At 36.6% G+C, this 18,265-nt stretch overlaps 1 protein-coding gene across 2 annotated transcripts in view; it reads right to left on the bottom strand.

Moving 5' to 3' along the window:
* Nucleotides 1–18,265, bottom strand: part of LOC150081066 (putative peptidase C1-like protein F26E4.3) — a 130,170-nt gene that overhangs the window by 62,310 nt on the left and 49,595 nt on the right. For both annotated transcript variants that reach the window (XM_090381871.1, XM_090381872.1), the window contains exons 2-3: nt 17,648–17,711; nt 4,103–4,207 (exon numbers count right to left, since the gene is read on the bottom strand). In XM_090381871.1, coding sequence (XP_090237997.1) covers nt 4,103–4,207; nt 17,648–17,711 — 169 coding nt within the window. The remainder of the gene's footprint in view (nt 1–4,102; nt 4,208–17,647; nt 17,712–18,265) is intronic.

Raw genomic sequence — 18,265 nt, 5'->3', positions numbered from 1 at the left:
ATTACAGTACAAGGAAGTAAAGTACAAATATTCTCTCCCACATATCTGAGAGCATTTCATAAAGTTATTATTTAAACATGTGAATTTCTTTTGAGAAAAAATTCGTGTAAATTTTGTTAATGATTCTGTACTTAATCATACTGTTATTTATAATGTGCAATCATAATTAACGGTAAATTAGAAAGGTAAACTGTTCTGGTGGGGGAATAAAACGTTAACAATCAAATTTTTTTTTTTTTTTTTTTCTTATTTCAGCAGTAGGATTTTGTTTTTTTACCATCAGTTCAAATTCTCATAATTAGGAAAACTTCTCTAATGTAGGTAAATTACCAAAGTTTCGCTAATTATCAGAATTGGTCGCAATACAGTAACAGAATTAGAAGAATATTATCAATTTGAAATATTAAACAACGGATGGGGAGGGAGAATTTTTCTGTAAGGAAAGCCTATTAATTTCTCCCCATCTCAATGGCAAACGAATCTGACTTCCTGAACTGATACGTTTGAACATTTTTTCCACTGGGAAAACAATACTTCTTGCTTCCGTCATCTTCCTCAAAGCAGGGGAGGGTGACCCCCTTGGGATCAGTTTCAAGTACGCCTTAGACTTTACACAATTATAATAAATACGGTGTGCACGAGGTTTGATGCATTTTCGGAAAACATAGCATGTTCCTCAGCTACGTACATAAAATTATGCTGTTAATTTGAATAACTTTCGTAGCCTGAAGCTTAATTAACTTTTGATTTGTCAGAATAATGCTTTACTAGCGATATAAGTATTGCTAACATGTTTCGAACAAAGTTAAAAAACCTCGGTTCCCCCCCTTAATGGAAGATAATAAAAAGAAAAGAACAGCGGTTTACCACTAGGGAGTACGAAAATTTTCCGTATCATTTAATTCGCTGATAATTTTAAATGGTTATATCTGTTGCTGACTCATTAACCAAAAGAATTTATTTCTCTTTAGACGTACAGTGTATCAATATTGGAACGTAAAGGTCGCGGGCCAAAGATTTTTAAATGTATCTGCTGGTTTAAAAGAAGTGTGTATATATATATATATATATATATATATATATATATATATATATATATATATATATATATATAGTATATAATACCAATGAATTAAAACTGAAGAAGTAGTGGGAAGATAAAATAAACTGGATATGTCAAATTCACCAAAGCGCGCAAGGCAGCAGCAAAGGATGCAAAGGTATATATACAGGTAAACCTCGTATAACAGGGTAGTTTGGTTCCTACAAAATCTCGTGTAATGCGAAACCGTGTTATATGGGACTAAGAACCAGTACAAAATGGGGGGGGGGGGGCGTTACGTTCCAAAACCTAACAAAAATGCACCTTTTTTTTTTTTATAACTATCAGAAACTTAATTTTTATAGTACTAGCTTAATATTTTAACTTTATTTTTATAATATTAGTAACTTAAATAATAATAACTGAACAAACGTTATTTTAAACTTATATGGGAGATAATGTACGTTCATTTAATTTTCTTCCTCTTCATTGCTGCTAAGTACAATCTCTTCTACAGCATTTAGATTTCGTGTACCTTCTGCTCTCTTTAAAAGTCACGAACTGCACTCTTCGAAGTCACAATTATTTTTTATGGTCTCAATGAAGCACAAGTTCAATAGCACAGAACCTAACACAGGGACCTCCAAACAAAATACAGTGAACTCCCGCTTTAAATGATACGTGAAAATCGGAAGAATATTTTCCAGTTAGCTAAATAAAAATAAATTTACACTTACATACATAGCTTAATTAATACGTACTGTAATATGTACATACTCATTGATATTTGTGTTCACTGACTTTTTTTTTTTTTTGTAAAATTTAAAATAGTAAAAATGATAAGCAATTAATAACAAAGAATACGGCACGCACAAGTTGCAACAAACACGATACGGAGAAATGAGTTTCTGAAAATGCATTTTTTTTTTTATGATTGAATATTTCATGGAAAGGGAAAACACCATTTCACCATAATAAAGTGAAAACCCACAGAATTACAGCTATCGGTACTATAGCAAATGCAAGAAGATGAGTTTACTACCCATTTATAATTGATTACACTAACAGAAAAACCCAGTAAACCGGTAAGTGCAAATATTTTTTATTGTTTTATGGTAATGACTATCAGAAATGTGCTTTAGAAAAATATCAAGAAGGCGACAACAACTAGAGTCAACAGTAGGGATTCACAGAAAGGAATGGAAACGTTGAAAATGACATCCAACATAATAGAAGGGTTTTCCCATCACAAAAGCTCAAAATTACAGTGTTATGCGAGATTTCCAGCAATTCTCAAATCGTGTTAGAGCGAAACCTTGTTGTAGAAGTACTTTGTTATATGGGGGGTTGCCTGTATTTCTATATGTAATAAATATGAGTTACACGACAGCCAAAAGCAAAGATAGCCGAAATATGAATAAAAGAAATAATTAAAAAATGGTGATCTGTAAAATAAAATAGATTACATGAAAATAAAAGTAATGGTAGCTGGCATCAGATAAGGGTGGGCAAATTTGGATATGGTTCAAAAAGGGGAAATAAAGCAAAATTGCAATTAAATCTGATGTTGATACATGATCAGATATTTCATCAGGGGGACTACACCTGACCATGTATCAAAACAATGCGTTTCTATAGTTGCCCAAAACTGAATAATAGAAGAAATTTTTGAAAATTAAGCACATAAGATCGAAAAGCAGTATATCTCTTACAAAGTATGGACAAGGTAGTCCCTACGCAGTGTTTATATAGAAAGTTACGGTAAAATTAACTGGATACATACAAAATTATTTTAAGTACAATAAGAATAGAAGCAAACGATAAAAGGCTAACGCCAATACCAAATGCTGACGTAATGAAAGTTAAAAAAGGAGATCTAAAATCGAAAAATAAAATTAAAAGCGTTAATTTTATAGTCTATACCTGAGATACAGAGAAGAAAGGGTTGGAAATGACAGTGTAAAAACACTTATGTCATAATGATTGCTGCAATCACAGCGGTAACAAACAGGGACAATCCTATGCGTTAATAATTTATAGTAATCAAACTAACGTGAGAGAGAGCTGAAAAAAAGATGACCAGTGAACTCTATAATCAATTTCGAAAAAGAATAATGAATCTACGTTATACTGTGTGTGTGTGTGTGTATATATATATATATATATATATATATATATATATATATATTAGTAAAATAATAAGAGGAGTTTACCTCAATATAGTGTGTAGAACACTTCTACAAAGTGTTCTACGCACTATATTGAGGTAAACTCCTCTTATTATTTTACTAATATTATTATCAACGTAGAACATATTGAGTAGTACAACTCTGATTCATACTATCTAATATATATATATATATATATACTATCATTGAATTATATTAAATAAAGTTAAATTATAATGAAATGAATAAATAATTAAGCATTCATTAGAGGCAGCGACATGCAATTCCTCCATATGAAGCTGAAATACATCCAATATTTTAATTTTTATTTGGGTTATTTTTATGTTACTTTTCGCTCTACAGTTTTTGCCATACTACTGGCTTATGTTTTATTTTATTTAATTTAAAATATTGGATATATATATATATATATATACACACACGGCATACAAGAATATGATGTTCCCCACTATCATAATCGCATTATCATAACGAATATTTGAAGATAAATTATGTTATTTAATTGATAAATACCATCCACCAAACGAAAATAACAAAAAAGGAAAAAAAAAAAAAAAAAACCTCAATCTGCATGTCATAATTTGATTACATTAAAATAAGGAAAACAATGTGCAGTTAACGTTTATAACCTTTAAGAAATTCATCCCTAATCGATATGGTTCGGAATCAGCAAGTAAATACGGTTCGGTTCAGTTCAATTTAGTGTTGAATTCTAAAAGGAAACGTCACATGTAATTTAATTGAAGAATACTACTAATATACAACAAAAAAAACTTATTTTCATGTCTCAATTTGATAACATTACAATAAGAAAAACAGTACACAATAAACATATTAAAAGGTAGAGTTCTCAGTATCATGAATGACATACCCATAATTTTCTTTATTGATAGCATTGATTGCCTCAGGTCTTATAAGACATACTTTCTGGTCACACACAAAGGAATAAGTAGTATTAGTCTTCGGTTTACAAGTGCTGGAAAAAAAAAAAAAAAACTTAGTTAATGTAAGAAGTGCTTTACGTTTCAGGCGCGTTAACAAATAGTAATAATAATTCATGATTTATAACAAAAAAAAAAAAAAAAAAAAAAACAACCTTCATGGGAACCGAGAAAATTTAGTTTCTGGGTATTTGCCACATTATTCATTCATTGCTCGAACCAGCTCGTGGACAGCATATCTGAAATTGCTACGCAAATATTTTTAAGAGGACCAAATATAAAATTTCATGAAAATTCAAGCAATGGAAGAAGAATTGTTACATGCGGATGGAAGTACAGATTATTATATAAGCTGTGGATGGAAGGACGGACACGGTGAAGACAAAGGCGCATTATGCACATATGGTAACGCGCCTAAAAAATAGTAATAGTCATAAACACTAAGGTGCTAAGAAGGGAAGGGAAGTGATCGAAACTCAGTTATCCGTTCCTTTTGGGAAGAATTTAGGAAAAGCATATATACTCAAGACCATAGCATCTATTAGCAAAGTAACATTTGTACCATACATTGAAAGGGCAGAATTCATGGGATACCTGGTTCCTGGGCAACGCGACGCTGTCACTCCCTCTCACTAGTGGACGAACCTACCGCTTGGCAGGTATATAGGTACACTGCATTCACGTAGACGGCAGTTCGATGTCAGTATGGATAAACGTCGTGAGTTCACCTACTTTGAAAGAGGGATGATTGTGGGTGCCCAACGCATGAGTCACTCTATCGCGGAAGTGGTACAGAAATTGTACTCTCCTCGTTGAACAGTATCAAGAGTGTATCGGGAAAACCAAATAACAAACAAACAAACTATTAACTTCTAATTTATAATCTCGGAGCCATTGACGCAGTAACAATCTCATATCCATCACACCACAGAATATTATTCCCACGTCTGGGGTGGAACCACCGAAACCTCTCTGAAGCTGCTAGACTGTTCAAAAGAGGGCAGTCAGGTAATTAATGCCTTTTCTATAAATACATCCATCGACATTGTTCTGAACTGTCATCACTAATTCCACGGCTCCCTCATCCAAACCAACATAAATACGTGCGTGCTTTTAGGGGCTGGCTTGAAAAATTTTTATCTTTTCTGGTTCTGGTTGGTTTGCGTTCAATCAGTCAACAACTTTTCATCTTCCTCATTTGTCCCTTTACTGGTGTTCTTTGGAACACCCTATCTTCAGATGTATTTCTCGAAAATTACAATCTGTAGAAATTCAAAACTAACAATATCTTCCATCTTTTCAGTGTTAAACTCATGCACTATCACACTTTTCGAATAACTTTACTGTTTGGGGGGTTTCCTTGGTGTGTGTGAGTGAGTGAGTGAGGCAGTGCTGTCTGATATGCTGCTCGTGAGAAAAACTCATGTTATTCTGAGTTATTTATGCTAACCAGATATAATAAACGTCCAACATTTTGTTTCAGTATACTGTGTGTATTGGGAGGGCTAACATTAAATTGAACTTTATTATTCTTATTCACGTTGTAAACATTCTTGTACCAAATATTTCCTCGAATCAAGTTTTCAATAAGCAATTTTCAGTCAAGGTTTTTTTTACAGGCAGTTATTATATGATCACGCGCGCGCACCTTATAAAGAAATGTTAAAGATGACAGGTCAAGGTGTTGAGTTCGATGCGCAATCTGAGACGGCAACGTATACATAATGTACGCAAGGTCTATGAAGCCCAGCTGCCTAGCAACTTACATTCAGTGAAACTTCCTACATAAGATAATAAGCAGACTGCATTTCAACGTCTCTTACTGTATCCACTCCACTCATTTTATCTCTGATAGAGATTCAGTAGAACTAGTAAAACTGCACGATGTGAACTTAAAACGTTCATTAGAAGCTTGTCATTCTGTGTCATGTGGATTATCTCCATAATCAGGTGGCACTACGTGTTTACCTCTATGGAGATGAACATAAATTCAAATTATAACTGGAAGAATGCAGCAACAATATTTATGGCCACCGGTGTATGAAAGAAAATTTGCCTCCCCTCACCACAAAAAATTGTTGCCTTTTAAGGATATGAAATGTAACGCACTGCGTTACAGCTCACCTCGCGTGAGATCTAATAACTCAGCCACGCTCGGAAGAAAGTCCATAAAAATTTTTCGCGTCATTCACAGGGTTCAAACTAGGATCTTTTCCAGTCGGAATGGGGGAACGACAGTGCTTATACAAATTGTATGCACTGTACTAGTCATGAGGGCTCATCTATTGTAATGCTAATTCACACTAAGCACAGTATCAGCGAGAGAGAATCAATGAATGTGTTTCATAGAAAAAAGATTTTTAGCATTGGAGGATTAAAAAAAAAAAAACAAAAAACCTATTCTTCTTAAGAATTTAATAATGTACTGTGAAGAAATTCAATTAATTTCTCACACGTCAGAAAGGTCTCTAAGTTTCGTTTTTGCCGCCATTACAGCTTGTAAAGCAGCTGACGAGTTGTATGAAAAGGCTATAATAGCGTAAAATACTTTAGTTTGGAATTAAATCTATTTAAACCTATTGTTTGTGAGCGTCAGCAAGTCTCTGTTTATATAAGAAATTAACCATAAATTTAATGAAGCATAATTTTGTACTTATACTGAACATTTTCCATCTCTCTCTCTCTTAGCTCTCTGCTGTTCTAAAATGCTGTGAAACTGATATGAGCGCTGTACACACCACATAGCTGTAACCTGCAAGAGCAGTTCACCCTAAGTTATGAAGTTTACTGAATAAGCGATGGCGCTAAACGAGAGGGTTGGCACCGTTGTTTTGCATGGAATCATGAAGAGAAATGCGATCGTAGATATACGGTGGCCAAAAAAATACTAATCTTTATTCAGTATCGCGGGGAGCCTTTGTTTTGAATAACAGCAAGTGCGAGAGCGGCATGGATTCTAAAAGGTGTTTTAGTGTGTTTTGCTCTATGTAACCATTCTTCCAGCTGAATATCAGGCACTTGCGACAAAGTTGAAGGAAGAGCTTCGTTGCCGAATAGTTCTCTCCCTCTCTCTCTCTCTCCCTCCTGAAGTACTGTATTGTTTTTTGCACATTTACACCTTTGAGATGTGGAAGAACTACCTGCTTTCCAGTCATTAAAAACCTTTGAGATGGATGCTTTTGAGAAACCAAAATATATTTCAAAAAATGTATATATGTATTTCGTGTCTGAAATCGTCGCTTCTACTAAACGTGCACCCACGATAAGACTTTTTCCCCGTTCGTGTTTCCCGATTCTAGCCTCGTTTAGTACAGTTTCTATACTCAACGAGGCAAAACGTCATCACCCCGTTACAGTTTCTTTTTAGCTATTTGCATTTCTTCTGTCTATGACTGTCTTAAAACAAAGGTTCGGGTTTTTTTTACTCCAATGTGTGTACGTGTGCCAGATTGTTTTAATATTTCAGAATTGTGAAAATGATGATGATGAATATTATTTAATTTAATATTTTTTTGGTAAAATGTACCGATTTTAAAAAACTTCGAATTTTTTTCCCGTTTTTTTAACTGCTGGATTTCAAAGTTACCTGTGTGTGTGTGTGTGTATGTATATGTGTATATATATATATATATATATATATATATATATATATATATTATTATTATTTTTTTTTTTTTCGATTCGAAAAATCAAAGAGGCACTGCCGATAAAACTGAAATCATGAGAGCTGAAGAGTTCAAGCAAAAAGTCTTATCATCACATATTTTAAAAATATGAAGGCCCAATGTACAGAGGACGGGATTATGTGTTCATTGTGACAATGTCATAATGAACACAGAGATAAATGATGGTACTTAATTTTATGGGCCCTCCCGAATAGCAAAGTCGAACATCACAAGGATCTGGGAATTACCTGGAACAACAAGTTATCCTTCAAGGAGAATTTCACTACCACAAAGAAGAAGCCTAGCCGCCATCTGACCCCGAGATAGGAATTGACGGGGGTTCATAATGCTCAGCTGGTGAAAGAAAACATTGTTAGGTGTATTGCCCCGGTTGCCTTATACGCTTCGGTCATTTGGTCAACTCCAAAAACGTACGTTAAAAAACCTTCCTTTGCATAGAATATTGGCTACTTAGGTGGTTAAACAGGATCTTCCAATTTACTTTCACTGTTTCAAGAGGCATCCTGCATGCAAATATGGAGTGGGTATCTTGGATGTTTATTGTTATCAGGATAAATATACATATCCTGGCCAAGCAAGGATATATATATATCAGGTAGACATGAAGGTAGATATGATGTAGACAGATACAGGCAGATATGATTCGCCAGTATTATCAGGCATCATCTCGCATCTACGAAGTCTGAGGCAATCATACAGTCTGCAAATCAAGCCACTTCGCTCCAACCTGATCTCCTTGAAAAGTATAAACAGGATGTTTCCGCTAAATACAGTACAATGGAAATCCCGAATCTCTCAAAATCTCTATTGTGAAATAGATTTTGAGAGAACTGCGCATGGGACCGCCTTCGACGGGAGACATGCTCCAGTAAGGCCTACAGAACGACTATCATTCAACAAACAGCAACCGAGTCACAACAGTAATAACTGGAACCCATAGTCTTTTGCATGGAGTGCAAATAAAAATTGAGCTGGGAGTATGTCTTCAATTGAAAGCGGTCCCATGCGCAGTTCTCTCAAAATCTCTATTGTGGTTATGGATGTCGTAATGGATGCTGACAGATTTGTGGCGCAATCTTTATGTTACTCTGAGTTTCCCCAGAGACTGGGGTTTTTCGTCCAGCAAACAGACAAATCGATCATAGAACACACGCAATTAACAGACATAAGACACAGCACGGCAGATGAATTTAATTATTCGGGTGGCCTAAATATAATAGTTTGGGGGTTTTTTGTTTTTTTTTTTTTTTGTTTTTTTTTTTTGTTACTCTGAGTTATGCTGCCATCATGCAGTTCGTGTGCGAAGTTAGTAAAGCTTAAATTGTTGAGAATACTCCTCTAAGAAGAAGATACCCAGCACGAAGAACTAATTTTTTTTCTGTAAACTGAATAATATTGTAAATTAATTTTCTGAGTTGTATATATTGACCCCCTGGCTTGCAAGCTGTACAAGGAGCGATTGTAACTAGCAATCAACCAAATAAATAAATAAAAAAAAAAAAAATAGTTGATATACTCACCGTCCTCTCCACGGTGGAAAAGTGGGTGAAAAAGTTTTGAGTACGAATCCCGTCAGTGATGCGAGGAATTTTTATGGGCGTTTCTCACAGCGTGATTGAGTTCGTCTGTCTTAGGAGAAGAGGGTAGAATAGTTTTGCTTCCAGAAACGCTGTTTTTTCGTCCAGCAAACAGTAAACTGACTACAGAATGCACGAAATTTACAGATATAATATGGCCTAAGTTGCTGATGCGCCTAAAACTCTACAACCAACCAATTCTGTGTGTGTGTTTTTTTTTGCTTAAAAATAATCCAATGTAATTTTTCTTTTTTTTTTTTGTGCTTCCCTGTTTCATTTTGTAAAAATACTGTTTAAATAATAATGATAATAAATAAATAATAAGACTAAATAATAAACTATTTTCTTAAGTTTTAAAATGCACATCTTATTATTTCTAACATTATTACACTTAAAGAAATAATTAACACCAAGTCCCATCTTGCTCCTAGCAACATGGTGGGACAGTCTAATTTCTACTTTAAAATTTTTCTGTTTTAAAACTCTATTATTATAAAAGCGCATGTTGCCGTTACAATTTCGCGCTTGGGAGACAACTGCACTCGAACGCAATTTCTCACGATAGATCAAAATGAAAATAAGTGTCCCATGTTTCTCCGCATTCCCCTACATCTAGGCCGGCTAAAAACATTAACTGGCTCAGGGCACAAGTACAGGAAGGGTGGAGCGTATTCCACCGGATATATGCCACCTTTCGAACTGGCTGCCGTGCTGTATTGTGGCTTTTATTACAATATATATTATTGATGTTGCGAACATTTCAAAACTGAATGAGTACATTTTCACTTTAAAAGTAACCACATTTCTTCATTAGGACAATAATTGTTCTTAGTTTTTTTTTAGGGTGGAAAGAACTGAGGACCAAAGGCGCTGCTTTGAGTTAGAGAAAAATTACTTTTTTTTTTTCTTTTTGAGTGAGTCTCCTTAGAGGACACTGAAGCCTGGTAGCCACTTCCCACTCCGAGTTTCCCTCTGATTGTTCCTCTGCTAGATATATAAACTCCTTTGAACTACGTCACTTTCAATATGAGTAATATATGTATCCTACAAAAGGACGATGCATTTCTTTCATGTGTTAATTATCTACAAACTGTTTTTTATATCACATGTATGGCGGAATTTAAGCATAAACAGGGCAAATTCTTAGGTGTCTAGAGGTCAGTGGCTCGAAATTTAAAGTATTTAAGGCAAAATGTCAGGTGCTAACACTTTATTTTGAGACATTCACTTACACATAAAGTTATCGGTTGTTTTGAGAAAGTATACAGACTGGTACTTTTCTACAGGAAGTCTAACAAGTCAGCACGTCTTGTCCTTTTGTATTGCTATAATGTGTAGAGCTGTCAATGAAATGCTGCTCCAGATAATTGGTACCTGATCATTCCTGACTGTACGAGGTACTGGCAAGATTGGTCACGATCTTTGATTCTAGTCCTTCCAGTTCAACCCGTTTCATTGCGTAGTTTAAGTAAAGGACTTGTGCTCATCTGCCATTGCACTGCTCTGAGAATTTAGGCAACTTGTAAATCCACCTAAATTTACTTAAGTGAAACAAAATTATTTCTAGTTGTCAGTCCATGATCGAGTAATCAGTCTGTAGACGTATCCTATATGTTGTTATCTCTTAAATGATTAACTGTATAGGGGGTGAGACCATCCTTGGTTCAGTTCTGAATGAACAATAATTTAATTCACGGAAAATGATCTGCCTTTATTTTAATTTTCGTTGCTTAGGCCTGGTGGTGGTCTTTCTTTTTTTTAGAAATAATCTCTTTCAAAGCTCGATGAATCCATTCGTATCATAAATATGTTCTTGTTATACTCCGGCACGACCACCAGGTCAGTGCAGTTTAGAATAAATCAATCAATACGTTATGAATAAATCAATCAATCAGTTAATCGTATTTAGTAGTCACGGGCTTTAACTCCGGTCCACTCAAAGAATGTGTGCTATTGCACTCAGGCTCCTAACCACTCTGCTACATCAGGCTTATAAGCACACCCGGAAGCCATTTCTTGATAAGTCTTTTAACAATCTGCGAGTGCAGTGGTATCGTCACCGTCCTCCCCACACCGGGTGGAAAAGGCCCTGGTTTAAATCCCGTCAATGACGCGAGGAACTTTGATGGGCTTTTTTCACTCCGTGACTGAGTTAGTCGGTCTCACGCATAGAGAGCAAGGTTTTTCGTCCAGCAAAACAGGCAAATCGACCATAGAACACACGCAATTTACACACATAATACACAATGCACGGCAGATGAATTTAATTATTCGGGTGGCCTAAAAATAATATATATATTTTAAAGTCTTTTAACAGCATTGGTACACTGTGATGGATACAGAAGTTTGTAAAAGGCCAGAAATGTGTTTGTGCAGTGTGTGCGTGTGTTGTTTAGTTGTTTCTGCCCTCTTTGTCACCAGGAAGGCGATCACCTGGAAAGCCTGCCCAATGTCCGTCTACACCACGGGGAAGTGGGCCATAACTACGCATGAACTGTGGCGGACCTCGACTAGCCGTACTAAATGCCCATAACGAGTTTGGGATCATTCAAAGAGAGAATAAAATAAAAATAAAAGCATCCAAAGTCCAGTGGCGAAGTGCAAGACTAGTGGATGTTACGATCCCATACCTAGGGATCCGAACCCATGCACCAGCAAAATCCTGCCTCGAGCGAAGGTTACAAGAAAAAAAAATCCCGTACCCACAGACAGTAACGAGAGTTCTTGGATGCCGGCAAAAAAAAACAAAAAAAACGCGTAACTTATGGCCACTATCAAACAAAAGAACGTGTCGGAACTGGCAACTATGTCAGCGTATTCTTGGACATACACTCTCCTGATATGATCTGGCAGTTCGCCAAAACTTGGGCGGTTGTACGGTGGCGTTGCATTTCCGCGAATTAAATGATCAGTTCAAGCAGATGTATTAAATATAACTTCCAATAAAGTTTGCCCCAAGTTTCCAGTTTTTCTGATAAACGTCAAATTTTATCTTTGGTTTATGTGAAAGTTTTTCTTGTTAACAGTAACCCCAGGGTCCTGAGCTGGATATCATCATTCGTCTCTTTCTTGGTGATTTCCTTCTGCTTCTCTCTCTCTCAGTGTAATTCAGAATTTTTTTTTTTTTTTTTTTTTTTTGGCTGGTGCGACATAAGCCTCAGGCTTCCTTGCACCATAGGGCTAATAATAATAATAACGTGATCATATGCACATATACTGTATATGATTATATCCCGCACTATTTTCTCCGGATACGAGTCCTCGTCATTCCACAGACCCTAAGAAAAGTATAAACGAGTCCCAAAATGTTAAACCTATCATAGCATGTCTTCAGATATATGTGCATTGTTTAAAAAAAAAAAAAAAAGTAGCGAATACGACTGTTATAAAATCTAAAATAATAAATAAATAAACAACCGGGGTTTATTTTAAAATGTGATAGTTACACTTCGTATCTCCACCAAAACTCGATCCAAAGTGTAAGGTAGGCGTCGGATACTATCAGCAACTTAGTTTTCTTGAAGACTGTCCAGAGAATAATGTTTGCAATGACGTTCGATGGTTTCTGAAACTCAAAATTGCACTATATCAGAGGTTACAGAACTTGTATACTTTGTACCACCCCCCTAAAAATATTTCCTAAATTTCACGCTCTCTCCCCATCTTCCAGAATAAGTGCAATTAAACAGATCTGACATGAAATTTAGTTATGAGTATACGTATTTTTATAAATTAATACTGTATTTACTTCAGTACATTTAACTCAAAGATCGAAATAAAATATGCTTCGTACCTGGATTAGTGGGATGGTTTGTCCATATTTCGTTTAAAAAGAGTGGTTCATAAACTAGATGAAACCCGTGCTTGATTTTACGAGCAAGAACACAAATGCCAGTCTATTGGTGGAACTACCAAAGTACACTTCCAAAGTAATTCTGGAAAGGAGTAGAGGACATAAAACTGATGCCAATTATTCAGTACTATTGGGATGGCGTTATTCTGCGTCAAGATATTCAGTGAACAGTAAATTGCACCTACTACAGCTGGTCGGTGGACAGGGGCAAACTGGCCCCAGCAGCAAACGATGCCGGTGCGAGTAGCGTTTGTACAGTAGTGTGTTACCGCCGCAAAAAAAGGGGAGGAAGGGTGAAGCATTTGCGCTCAGGAACATAACGAAAACACCGCCATTTTCTGGAGACAACACAAATCATTTTGCACTATAAAAGCAGTACCGTGTGGCTAATGCTGTGAAGGCGTTAATTAAGTGGTAGTAATAGATAATCTTTGAGCAATTCAGAAACGTCCTCTTCTTCGGACATGAGCCCTGTGATTGACTGGTTCTAAAAAATGAAGGAATCACTACCTGTGTCAAAACTCGGAAATGATTGTAGAACAGACAAATGGTTCTCAGGAATGGGGAGGGAGATGCTAGTGAGCTGCACAAAATTGTTCTCGGGGAGCTCGCCAGCCGCCCTAGTGCATATGGCACCCATTAGCATTATTTAGAGAAATATATTGAATATTTTCACATACCTCCCCTTGCGCAAATCTCACATTTATGAAGGATCATATAAGTTACGAATTTTATTTAAATTTATATTAATGTATTTCCTTTTTTTTTTTAGAATCCCCATTTATCATTATTTTCATATACTGTAGATTTAACACTGTTAACTAGGCAAGGAAGGGCACATTACAAACGTCTGAGGGCGGCGGCTTGTCAGTTTGACGTACCCGACTTAATAGTAAAAGCTTTCAGAAAACACAAGACACATTAAAAGACATTACTTCCTTCAATAAAATCAGGCTACTGTATAGTATCAGATGCCATCCACATCATTGGAATCATGCTAAATATGCTGCTATTTAACTTGTGCCAAATATTTAGTTAAAACCGTATAAATCAAGCTAAACCACTCCTACTTGTAGGGAACCAAAGTATTAAACACACTCAGTTTATAACTTAAACATTATGCCAGTGGATATGAAAAATTCTAGGGCATTCATCGAATCTAGAGAGATTATTTGATTTTAGAGAGCAGACGGTTCCCTTTAATCCCATTCGAAAGAGACAAGAATTATTCTACTATCTTATAACTGGGAATAAAGAAGCCAATGGTAAAAGGTAAATCTGGTAGGTAGAATATATGATCTATTACACGATTAGCAGAAGTGTATAATGCAAAAAGATACAGTGAATTTTTCTCCACAAGGAAAAGTGAGAAGGCCGGATTGAGTAAAAGAAAACTGACGAAGGACCTCATTCTAAATAAGCGAAGTAGAACAGTAGCATTTTATTCCATGAGTACGTCCTCGCAGGTAGCACATTTGTGGAAAAGGACGAAATATAGTTACAACAGGAGAAACTTTCATGGGCTTCTTTTTTTTTTTTTTTTTTTTTTTTGATATCCAGTTCGAAGTTAGTCTCGAATGAGGGTTGCACAGGTTTTCTTTCCGGAAATTCGAGTTTTTCATCCTAAAAAAGAAGGACACGAACTACAGAATACTCGCAAGTGGCTTATGATGCAGCAAGTGAATAGTGTGCATAGTGGGTCAGGCACCACCTGTGGTTTTCCCCTTGTACGCCATATGTACGCTGTGAAGAAATACAGTACTACTGTAAATACAAGAAAAGTGACGTGTGTTATATGTATAGTATTGTGTTGGGTTCTGTTGTTCTGTTTTGACATTTGGCCGCATGGCCCCAGGTGGGACCCCACGTTAGGAAGTAGCCAGGCTGCCCATTATTCTCTGGCTGGTCTCCGTCAGGATCGACTGAGACTAAGATAAAAAAAAAAAAAAAATTTTTTTTGAAGGGGAGCGCAGGTTCAAGTGTTTTGGAAAGAAAGGGGATGAAGATAAAAGGGTGTGGATGATAGGAAGACTATCCACCTAGAAATTAGAAATTAAAGGGATAGAGAGGTACCCCTGTGGAGGAGCCCACCCTCCACAGAGGGGACTGTCAAGAGCAGTAAAAGGTTTGTGGTGGTAGGGTCCACCAGGCCAAGAGGTTGGGATGGGAGGTGGAGGAGAGAAAGCAGAGATCGTAGGGGAGAAAAGTCATAGGGCCAGAGCGCCCTATGTGTGTGTGTGGGGAGGATTCACCGTTGAAGGTGCTTCTCTGTTTTGTGATCCGATAACAACCAGACCAACTGCAGCCGGTGTCAGTCAATTTCATGTCATGCCAAATGTGGGGAAAGACGTCACAGGGCAGGAGGGGGCTTCTTTACTAGCTTCCCTCACTGCTGTCAAGATCGGGGGCCTGCTAGGACTGCACACCTGTCATGCTTACTCTTACACAATGAACACTTTTTTTTAACATATTTAGGGGCAGACTGGAAGAACACGAAGAACATCTCTCACTCAGAGATTCGCCACCTTACATTCGTCATCATTCAGAAACAGGGCGCAGGCAGTAGCACGCTCTATTTGAGTGGACACAGGGGTTCAAGCCCGTGACTACAAAATACGATTAACCTTTGTATTGACGATTTACTGTAAAGTTTACGGACCTGGTGGTCGTGCCGGATTATAAACAAGAACATATACCATCTAAACAGTACATCAAACTTTTTATTTTTTAACATACTATTCACATACAATCAACAGGTGACATGACTAATTACAGACCTGTAACCTTAAATTTTTTTCCTAAGGAAAATAATGGAGTCACCGGTTAAAGAAGTAATGCAGTACCATCTAGACAGGACTCCAGCTATACTTAGTCACAGCATGGAGTTTTAAGGGGCAGTCTTATATACCCAATCTGATAGGTTATTGTGATGCAGTAACCAAGGAAATTGATACAAAAACAATTGCTATATCATATACTTGGATTTCAGGAAGGCTTTTGATACTGTTGCACATAAAAGACTGCTGTACAAAGTAGAGCAATGTGGCATTAAGGGCAAGTTACTGCTATGGATAAAGGGATGGTTAAGTGGAAGAAGACGGAGAGTAGTCATCAATGGGCACTGATGATGAGTAGTCATCAATGGGCACTGCTCTTTGTGGACTAATGTTATTAGTGGAGTGCTCGAGGGTTCAGTGCTGGGCCCATTGTTGTTTTCAATATTTATTAATGATATTGATGAAGGTATATCAGACTTAATGTCTAAGTTGGCAGATGATACAAAGGGTGGTTAACGATAGTAATGACAGTATGCTACTGCAACAAGATTTAGGAAAATTAGGTCGATGAGCTGAGAAATGACAGTCGAAGTTTAACTCTGACAAATGCAAGGTACTGCATATGGGTAGCAGTAAGTCCACAGTAACTTATCAACAGCGTGGCACTACACTCAGGGTTGTTGAAAAGAAACAAGACCCTGGGGTGATTGTGCAGTCAGACATAAAATTTTGTCAATCATATGCAGAAATTTTGCTAGCAGGGATAAGAGGTGATTATCCCCTTGTACAAGGCCATGGTTAGGCCGCATATCGAGTACTGTATATGCAGGTCTGGAGGCCCTTCTTTAGGAAGGATGTAGATCTGTTGGAACAGGTTCAAAGAATGGCAACCAGATTGGTAAAGGGAACGAAGGGGAACGCTGCAATTTGCAGAAGCGTGTTCTTACCTAGGTAAGAACACGCTTACCTAGGAAGGGTGTTCAATAACAATAAATTCAAGGAATAATTAGACAAATTCTTGGAGGGTATGGTATTTTTTGTTTTATTTTCGCTGATGATTTGTTTTTCTTTTTTTTCCCGCTATATAAGCTTCCTTTTTTTCCATCATTTACTACTACTATTACTGTGTCCGGAATTGCCTATTTATATTCTTCGATAGCATTGCTTGCTGGACAAAAAGTAGTTTTCAGGAGAATAAAAGGCATGTAACCCTCCTTAGAGGCCGACTAATTTAACCAATTGTTAACAAGGGCCATAAAAATTTCTCGTATCATTCACAGGTTTCGAGCTCAGGCCTTTTTTCCTACTGTGAAAATATGACACATTATTTACTATAAATACATCCAGTTACAGATATTACAATTACTATAAACATGCAGAATGTGATTTATTTCAAAATCCTAACAATATTTCTGCGAAATATTTTTTTCTAGGCAACTTTTCCTTTTATGCCATGAGAAAACGAGCTAATGAAAATTAAAACTTTATGAAAAAATTATCATTTTACAAATGTGCTCTAAATATAGATATTCATACAAATGATAGAAATGAAATGATCAAATGACGATGCTGTTTAACTTACCATTTGTTACAGTTTACTTTTAGGCTTTGTCCTGAAAAGAACGGTTTGCCACCATAGAAACAATCTGAAACAGTAAAATAAAAGTTACTAGTTGGGTACAGAAGATGAAATAAGTCAGATTTAATTGAGGAATTTATTTTAGAATTTATTTTGATATTCTACCATGTAGGCAGGCAGCCAAAGGCAGGAGACAGCCAAAGACGCCGGGCCCGGCGTCTTTGGCTGTCTCCTGTTTTTGCAATTTTCATTAATTAAGTAGGGACCTGAACATTTTCTTTGCCTCCGGGCCCGAAAAAGGGTAGCTACGCTACTGTACCAAATGCTGACCAAGCTTGTATTAATCCTAACTTGCAATTTCCACTTGAAAGTACGTGCATTTTGTCTAAAAAATTCCTGGAGAATGACACCATTGCAACTATGCGCAGTACCGCTGTTAAGACTTAAGCTTCCGGTTGAACATGCCGTCCTTCCCCTTAAATATAGAAAGTCTTAGTATCCCCTGAGATTGGGGCGCTTGGGAGTGGCCGCATTTATGCCTCCGTGTCAGCACGTCCTGAATGTGGGTGTATTTCGCGGTATCTTAAGTTTTTGACTCAGGTGGCTCATTATATATATATA

This window comes from Mastigoproctus giganteus, chromosome 9 (genome assembly GCF_048544385.1).
Source record: "Mastigoproctus giganteus isolate SK-2022 chromosome 9, ASM4854438v1, whole genome shotgun sequence".
Classification (NCBI taxonomy): Eukaryota; Metazoa; Arthropoda; class Arachnida; order Uropygi; family Thelyphonidae; genus Mastigoproctus; species Mastigoproctus giganteus.
Note: the sequence above shows the minus strand (reverse complement) of the source record. Positions and strands in the feature narration are given on the sequence as shown.